The sequence below is a fragment of the Propithecus coquereli genome, unplaced genomic scaffold, assembly GCF_000956105.1.
Source record: "Propithecus coquereli isolate 6110/MARCELLA unplaced genomic scaffold, Pcoq_1.0 Scaffold130, whole genome shotgun sequence".
Taxonomy (NCBI): Eukaryota; Metazoa; Chordata; class Mammalia; order Primates; family Indriidae; genus Propithecus; species Propithecus coquereli.
Genome location: NW_012137192.1, coordinates 1,603,497 through 1,612,962, shown reverse-complemented (window position 1 = coordinate 1,612,962; position 9,466 = coordinate 1,603,497). Strand labels below are relative to the sequence as shown.

General features: G+C 42.1%; 1 protein-coding gene across 1 annotated transcript in view; it reads left to right on the top strand.

The window, feature by feature from the left end:
• The first annotated feature begins 205 nt into the window (after positions 1 to 205).
• ABCA1 (ATP-binding cassette, sub-family A (ABC1), member 1) overlaps positions 206 to 9,466 on the top strand; it is a 107,602-nt gene continuing 98,341 nt past the window's right edge. The window contains exon 1 of the mRNA XM_012638543.1: positions 206 to 361. Coding sequence (XP_012493997.1) covers positions 296 to 361 — 66 coding nt within the window. The 5' untranslated portion in view covers positions 206 to 295. The remainder of the gene's footprint in view (positions 362 to 9,466) is intronic.

Genomic DNA, 9,466 nt, shown 5'->3' with positions numbered 1-9,466 from the left:
CTACTGCCAGAAAACCTCTTGAAGCCCTGTTTGCTGGTGCACCCAGAGGCTGGATTTCGGGAACTCATGAACCATTGAGGAGCAGTCATGACGCAGACCTGGGTGCTGGAGGGCTCAGGTGAGAGGTTGGAGCGACAGCTCTCATTGGCGTACGGCTTTGCAGCAATAACTGACAGCTATCTCTCTCCTGCTTTATCTTTCAGTTAATGACCAGCCACAGTGTCCCTGGTGTGAGCTCTGGCCACTGCCTTCCAGGGCTCTTGAGCCAGACGCTGTGGGTACCGGCTGAGGTGACATGGCTTGTTGGCCCCAGCTGAGGTTGCTGCTGTGGAAGAACCTCACTTTCAGAAGAAGACAGACAGTAAGCTTGGGTTTCTCAGGGCTGGGGGGTTCTCCCATGCTTTTCTCCATGATTTTGAGTTTGGGGTTGGAGGAGGGACGGAAGGGGTCTCTCTTGGTTTTCACACAGGGATTAAATACATCTGGCTCTCGTGGACACGGGACTGTGTGGTCCTGTTAGGGCCCAGTGGCTTATCATAGAGGGCAGATTTGCAACCAGGCAGAAAGGTTAGCTTTGGTTTGTGCTAGTGCCGGACATGAGTTCTGATCTCTGAAACCTGGCACGGAATTGCCCTGACCACCCCCCTTTTTCCTTTTGCTGCAGCCCTGGGAGCCACCTGGCTCTGCAGAAGTACCTCATGGATTCCTGTGTTTCTGAGAGTTGTGGGTGAAGTGAGTTGATGGCCTGGCTCTTAGAGATCAAGGCCGGATCTCTCAGTGTCAGTCTGGACTTGCTCTTTATTGCTTTGACTTCAGGCCTGGAGGAATATAATAACTGAGGCTCGTTTTATTTCTGCGGAAGATTCTAAGCCATTCACTTCCCAGATGGACCAATAATGCTTTGGGTAATCCAGAGAAGATCACCTTTAATGCAAAAGGGAATGGTGTTTTTCCACAGAAGGATGTAAGGGCTGTGAGGCTGGGTGAACTCCCTGAAGCTCAGATATCAGCTGTTTGCTTTTCTCTCTCTGAACATGCTGCACATTTCCTTAGAGATTCCATCTCTGGGTTTAGCTGCTCCTCTCTGTAATTCGTTTCTAAATGCTTTTCCTGTCCTGCCTTTTTTCCTGAATTCTAAGCCAGCATCCTCACTTGGCCACCTTAATGAAGCTCAACATGTCTATAACTTACATGATCATTTTTCTGAAACTCAAAGAGCCATAAGGGACCTGGGAGAGAATTTAATTCAGTTTTCCTCAAACTAGAATAATGCTTGGACTTTCTTTAAGAGAACAAAAATGGCAAGGTTACCCTTGTGTTCACTAAATTTCTTTTTATTATAATATTACTTAAATATGCACATATGTAAAACTAGATATAAACCCTTTATAAGCTATTATACAGCTATATGACCCATACATATTTATGAATTAAGTGCAAACAAAATTGCAAAATCAATACAATTCAAAGTAACATTGTAAATGTGGTGAGACAGCTGACGTTGGTTAGCTGAAACCAAATTATACATTGCAAGGTGACTATGGTGGTGAATGCTATAGGCTGATCCTTTTCAGTTTAGCCAGTCTATATTACTATGTGTTAATGATTCAGTTCTCCATCCATTTTTCCACTTAAACAATCTTCATTTGATGACATTTGGCTTTCATTTGGTCCAGTCTCGTCATTCATGAATCAAGTCTGCATCTGTTCCGTCCTCATTAGCCTGCTACAATTATACTGGTGCCAACACAATCACAAACACAAATAGAAACTTGGACTTTGAAATCTTGTGGCAGAACTTGGTTCTAAAGTAAGCATTCAGAAAATCCAGATATGCTAATTAGAATTTGTTTAGATGACCATTCTAATGAGAACACAAAATGTTTAAAATACTCATAGGGGACTCAGATATAATCACTCAACAGTATGTTTAAAGATTCTAGTTTGACAGACACTGATTTTGTTCAGATTCTCATGTTATAAATGAGGAACCTACATCCTAAGGTCACAAGTGAGAGAGCAGGGACTAGACTCTATGGATCCTATTTGTTTTAGTAATTTATTATTACTGAAGTAAAATATAATATATGATGGTAAAATATAATATATGATGTTATAGTGATGTAATAAAAGCAAACACTTAGAATGAGCTTCTATGTGCTAGGCACTAAGTTATTAGGCATTATTAACTGGATTATTCTTTTTAAGGCCCCCATGACGTGACATACTGCTATTTCCTCATGTTATAACTGGGGAACTTGATACACAGAGAGGTTACATAATTTGTTTCAGGTCCACACTGCTAGTAAGGAGCACAGGAAGGGTTCAAATCCACACACTCTGACTCTGGAGTCAGTACCCTAAATTACTATGTCAAATTGCCTTGCATCATTATTTTTCCTATGCTTCATCTCAAATCTCAAAGTTTCTGATTTCTTCCTTGCCTTTCCCGTGCTTCCCAAGGTTGTTCCCAAGTCCTGGTGTTCCCTGGTCTTCTGTGGTCATCCTTTTCCTCATTTCCTAACTACTGTGTGGTCCAGGTCCCCTGCCCCTTCTCACCTTGGTGGCAGTGGCCCACTTGGTGGGACCGTGTCTCTGCCACGGTTTGGCCATGCTGTGTGTCCAGTAGTGAGTAGTGGAAAGAATCATCATCTTGGCAGTGAGAGGCGGGCTCAGGGGTGGTCCAGTTCAAACCTCGTATTTTACAGATGAGAAAGCAGAGGCAGAAATCAGGGAAGGCATTTCTCCAACGTCATCCCACCAGCAAGAGAGCTGGGACGAGAGGGTGAGATCTTGGAGACTTAGGCCAGGCCTTGTTCCATCCCATCACAGTGACTTTTCTTCCCTCTCCCAAATTCTTTGCAGCTGCACAACAGTGCCCAGCTTGGAGGTAGAGGAAATGGCAGGGAAGAGCTTTTCTGCACTTACCCAGGGAAGGAAACAGGAGCACAGGGTCCTGGCACAGCATATGGGATTGGGTCATTCAGACTGAGCCAGTCTCCACTAGTCTTGAGCTTCTTGCTTCTTGCTCAATCTTACTTACGGGTCTAAAAGTGTTAGGATTAGAGAGATAGGTGGGCTTAGCCAAAGGCAACGTGGATCCTTGGAGCAGAATTGAAGAAGGAAGTAGGGACACAACACACTGATACAAAAGTGCTCTTTTAGATGCTACACCACGGCTACTAGCCTGTTTTAGTTACCTCCCTTCCTGATTTCTAACGGAAGTGTACTTTGCTGAATCAGGAAGAAAGGTGGTTTATTTCAGGTCACTGATGCTTAGATTGGCAGAGTTGGAAAGATCTGTCCTGCCCTTTGTACAGTTGATGGAACTGGGGTTCAGAGGGGCGCAGGGGTCCAGAGTGGGTCAGTCATGAAAGTGGCACTAGACCCGATCTCCAGGTGTGGGCCCTTTTTAGCAGGCTTATGCTTTAACTGCACGAAAGGTTTTATGTCATTGACGCGTTAAGTTCTGACTGGTAGCTACTTCCCAGCTCACCTGGCTTAGATTTCTAGATTGTATTGTTTAGGCATTGGAACTCCTTAAGGGTTTTGGTGCCACGTTGTTAGCTCACACAGTCAGAACAAGCCCCACCCATTAGGTAGGGGAAGGAGTCGGCAGCCCAGCAAGATAGCTCTTGCCCACCATGCATGGAAATTCATTGCTTCTGTCCCTTCTCCTGAGATCCTGGAGTGTAAATACTTGGCCCCGGAGCCCAGCACAGAGCCTGGCACTTGGGAAAGGCTAATGTGCTGAATGAGTGGTAAATGTGTTAATGGTCCATTAGTTTGCAGGTCTTGAGGAGGCTCCCCTGCTCTAGGAAGAATAGAAAGAATATGTAAAAGCCTGTATGCTGCTGCCAGGGAGGTGAGGAAGACTATGTAAAAGCCCAGGGCTGAGCGATATACCCCAGAGCAACTGTGTTGAAAGACAGTGTTTGCCTTTTCACTCTGTGTCCTTGTCTGCTGGTGACTCTGAGGGACCCCTCTCCTGGGCCCACTTTGTGCAGACTCAGAGGGGCCCATCAGCCCCTGTGAGTTAGTTTTCCACTGTTTCTGTTGGGCAAAGAATACATTGAATTGAATTGCGAAAGTTGGGTGCAAAGCTCAGTTTGGGTCCAAAGTAACAGTTAACTTGTGTGGGTGGTAGGCATTCAGCACAAACAGGGCTGGGGACAGTAAGGGGGAAGGACTTCAGAGTTTTTGAGATTCTCCTCTGGTTTTAGGCTGAGCCAAAGGCCAAGGTCCCCGCGCAACAGATGGGACAAAGTGAGGGTGGCCATATGGCTTCTTTTCTTTTGCCTTTGTCATTCATTTTCTCAAATAGATCTGCCTAGCCATGTGGCTGGGAAAATAGCTAATAGTAATTTTTGCATAAATTAGAGTGCCACTATTTGAATATTCTTTAAGGATAAGAAATAAGCTATGAAAAAAATTAAAACTCCTCATTTATTAGCATTTAGAGAATTTTACAGGGTAGATGGAACCTCTCTGCATCCCTTCCCCACTTCCAGTTTCACCTGACACATTCCTTTCCTTTCCTTAGACCCAGCTGGCAGGAATAGTTATGATTCTAATCCCGGCTTGGCCAGCATGCACCTCAGTGGCCTAGGAAAACTCTTTTCTCCTGAGCTTTACTTTTCCCTTCTATAAAAATGAAGAAAGTGAAAACAAATAGCCATTTATTATTTCATGTGGGTAAAGATTTACTGAACATCTATTACTTGTGGGATGGTGTGCTGGGTATATAGTAGTGAACCACACTGGCACGATCCCTGCCCTCAGAGAGCTTGCAGTTGAGTGAGGGAAGCAGATATGAAACACATCACCACGTAAGTAAAAATATCATCATAAACTGTGATAAGGGTTATGGAGAAAAAACCAGATATACCACAGTACTGTGTTAGAGTCTAGCAAATGTGGATCCGGACTTCATTTAGAATGGCAGGTTGTGATGTTTAAGCTGAGAGCCCTGAAGTTCAAGCAGTAGTGAGTTAGGGGAAGATCAGAGTTTCAGAGATCGGGACCATCCATTCCAGGCAGAGACTGGGATGCATGTTCCTGGGTCGAGGAACTTCTAGAAGCCAGTGGTGCTGGTGGAGTGGATGACAACTGCCTGGGGAGGAGTTGGGAGTAGACAGGGCCAGATCATGTGGGGCCTTGCAGCTGGGAAACGGCAGTGGAGTTTTATTTTATGTGCAGAAGGAGTTGCTGAAGTAGGTGGGCCACAGTCACGAGCGTCAGTCTTGTGGTTCTTGGCACTGAGGGAACTTGAATGACGACAGTCCAAGGAACCAGTTATGATCATTACATACATACGTACCATTTTATACTCTTTTTTCTTTCATTTAACATTATTTGGTATGTATGTTCCCATATTTCCAAATAATCTTCTTATTTATAATAATGATCCCTGATGCGTAGGCTGTGTTCTATAGATTTGAAAGTAGTACTTTTATATTCTTTTGTGATTCTCATAGCAATGCTGAGAGGAATGTACTACAATTTCTGCTTCACAGGTGAAGAAAGTGTTGTTAGTAAGTTAATAAAAGGAGATCCTAGATCTTTTGGCTCCACATCTACCATGGGATGATGCCATTGCCATTCCTGATGGCTTTGCTCTAATCCATCAACACCATTTTTATAAGGTCAAACCCTATTGTCAACTTTGAGATTGTTCCCAGTGTTTGCTGTTTGCTGTTACAAATGCATTACTATAAAGATTTCATACATACAATCTTTTCTTACTTTTGTGTTATTTCCTTAGGCCAAAAATCTCAGGAGTAGGATTACTAGGTCAAAGGAAAATGGCCCTTGAAGTGTATGACCAGATGTCCTTCCAAAGGATCCAACCAACTTAAAGAGCCACCATCGATGCATGAGGCTTTATAGCTCCGGGAGGGCAGGCCTGGTTTTTATAAATTGTTTCCCCTCCCCCTAGCATTTCTCTGATTTGATCTTTACGATTTCACTTATAGTTTTCCCAGGTCAAATTGAGGGGTGCGGTGCCAGGCATGGGTCTAAAATTAATTTTTCTTCACATTTGTATCATGTCATTCCAGCAGCTTCTTTTAACAGTGACTCCTTTTCTAGTTATTTTTGGGACATTTGTTTAGATCTTATCTGTGTAAAGGGCTGTTTTGGAGTTAATTCATTTGGTCATTTGATGAGTATTTTTTATTTTGGTGCTCATAGAGCCCAGAGTGTGCTCTTACTTTGAGGAACATTCTGATATCTGGGGGAACTCAATGTCTCCCACTCTCTTTTTGCCTCTCAGAATATCCTTTGATGTTTTCATCTATGTCTTTTTCCCATTGAATCTTACCAGCTTACCGAGCTCTAAAAAGTATTCCATCACTATTTTAAGTGAAATTGTGTTAAATTTATAGAAGTTAGCTTGGGAAATTTGAATATTAAATGTTCCATTGGTATTTTCCTTTATTTATCTTATTAAAGTTCTACAGTTTTCTTTTATATAAGAAGCACATATTGGACATTAAGTTAATACCTAAGGTGTTTTGTTTGCTTATGTGTCTGTTCTTGCTGTGAGTAGTAGTATTCTATCCTCCCCACGTTATATTAATTTAACTGGTTTTCACAAGTGTACAGCAGCTCTGTTATTTAGGAGAATTTACCTTGGATCTGATTAATTCACCCATATTTTCAAATCATTTCAGCTTTCTAGTTAATTTTGTGGGTTCTCTTAGATTTTTGACCATGCTGTGAACAGAAAGAATATTTTCATCTCTTTCTTTCTGGTGTTTATTATTCTTGTTTCTTTTTTCATGCTGCATTGTAATCTCAACTATCTTCAGCTCAATCCTAAGAAATGATGACTTGGTTTTTTTTGGCATGAACTGAATTATTTTGGCTACCATTATTCAGAAGACTCTTGCCCGTAGCCAGATTTTATTCTGTTGGTTTTCTGTGTTTTTTGAACATGGTCCTTGCCCTGCCCCCACCTTGAATTAATAGGGATAAATTTCCAGGATTTAAGAGCACCATGACTGTATCCTCAGGCTAGGTAGCTAAATGCATTCATAGAGTGACTGGATTGTGGTATATGAACTTCTGCAGCCAGCAGTGAAAGTCAGGGATGAATACCAAAGTGGACAGTGAACATTTGTAGTATGTGAGTTTGGCACGGCTCTGAATGATTATTCCAAAATGGTTTGATGCATACCGAATAACATGATGATGATGATGATGATAATGACACCTATGATGGGCTGGACTCTGTGCTAAGCCTTTTATATGAAATTCCATTTAATCCTCACAAAACTCTAGAGCAGTAGTTCTTAACTGGGGGGCATTCTTCCCCTACCCACCAGGGCATTTGGTAATGTCTGCAGACATTTTTAGTTTTCACCATCCTGGAGGTGTGTGTGCTGCTGGTAGCTAGAGGCAGAGGCCAGAGATGCTGCTAAACATCCTGCAGTTCGGAGGAGAGGCCCCCACTACAATTATCTGGCTCAAAATGTCGATAGTGCTGCTATTGAGAAAACCTGCTCTAGAGGTGCTTGCTTATATTATCCCTGTGTTATAGCTGAGGATAACGAGATGGGAAGTGCATAGTGATGCTTTGGTGCTCTCCAGAGCAGCTTTGATTTTGGAGAGAAACACCTTTTGAAAACAGCGTTCCTCCCTATCTCCCTACCCCATGGTGGGGAGTGATGTGGAGTTGGGTGTGTAGGGACCAAAGCAAGATTTAGAAGCATTTTCTATAGGAGGTGATAGTGGTAAAGGATCAACCTTATTTCCAAACTGTTTATAAGGACCTGTATTTAGGAAAAGTGCTGAGCTTAGAGAGGGAGGAGAAATCTGATTTTGTTCATGAGTGTAGCCAGAATGGCATTCCTGGAAGAAGTCAAGTTACATTTCTAGAGGGAGGTTATTAGGAAAAGAAATACCTAGAACATTCTCTGAGTATGGAACATGAGTTCTTTGTTGAATGATAGAAATAATTTTAGAAGTCCGGGGTAAAAGGCATAAATTAAATTTTATCTCTCATGAGTTGTCTGGTTTGGGCAGTGTAAACTTTGGAGGTAGTCTCTTCCTTCCTTCCTTCATTCATTCATGTTAGTGTCTCACTCAGCAAGGACCTGGAAAGATCAGGAGTCTACATTCTCTGGTCAGTGAGTGCAGAGGGCATTAGGAGGTTGGGTGCTTAATGGCTAAGAGCAGGGGTCCTTGGGTCAGACTGGCTTTGAACCCCGGCTCTGCCAGTTACCAATCTTGTATCTTTTGGCAATTTATTAAATCTTTGAGCCTCTGTTTCCTCAACTGTAAATGTGTATAATAATAGTACTAATTAGGGTTTGAAGATTAAATGAGTTAATGTTTATAAGCACTTAGAACACTGGGACCAAGTAAGACCTTTTTAAGTGTTAGCCATTATTATTATTAGCAATCTTTTTCTTACCTCTTTCCCTGATCTGCTTGCACCCATTGGCTTCAGCTGCTGAAGTGCTTTCTAGGATTTTCTTTATGTCCTTTGTTATCAGTGTCTTGGGGAAGATCATTCATTTTTTCAACTCACAAACATTTTTTCAACATCTGCTGCCCTACAGGCTCCTAGATGTGGGGGCTGCAGAGCTGTCCAAACATAAGCCTTGATTGGGTGGGTCAGATCAGTGCTCAACAGGGCTGGCAAGTGTTAGGTTTCACTTAAGTGGCATATCTTAAAAGATACACGTTCCAAACATAGCTTTGTGAGAGGCAGCATGATGGGTACAAAAGAACAAATTTAGGGGTCAGTAGATCTAGGTTCAAATGTTGGTGCAGTCTCTTCTGGCTCATAAGTTTTCCAAACCTCAATTTCTTTGCTTCTAAAATGGTAATGGTACAACCTACCTTGTGGGGTTATTATGAGTTAGATATTGGAGATGAGATATACAAAACTCCCTTAGTACACAGTAGATGCTTAGCATTGGCTGCAACTATTAAAAATCTACAGGACATGAGTTCATCTTTCCTCTATGGAAACTGTTGATATTTTTAGACCACCTTACAGGGACAATTGCCTACCTGAGCTACCAGCTGTGTCAAATAGAATTTCATGTGGCCTCCTGAACTGGGCAGAGCTGGCTGCTAATTTCAACCCTGCCACTGACTAGCTGTGTGATTTACCCTTCCTGGAGCCTTAGCCTTGCCACATATAAAACCTCACCGGGTTGTTCTGAGGATTAAATGAAGTAATCCTTACAAAATGTGCCTAGTACACATTGGACTCTGAATAAATGGTAGCCAGTATTTATCCTGAAATAATAAATGCAAATGATAGTTTTAGAGCTTGAAGGTTGATGACTATTTATCTTACTCATACCCTTCATTTTGTGTTTTTTCCTGAGTTCATTATTCTTTTCTGAATTCATTTACAGTTGTGCCATTTGTAAAAAGTTTTATTCCTGTCTCTGTTAATATTTGTAAGTGATTTTATTTAGTTGCAAGCTTGGGACACATACAATTT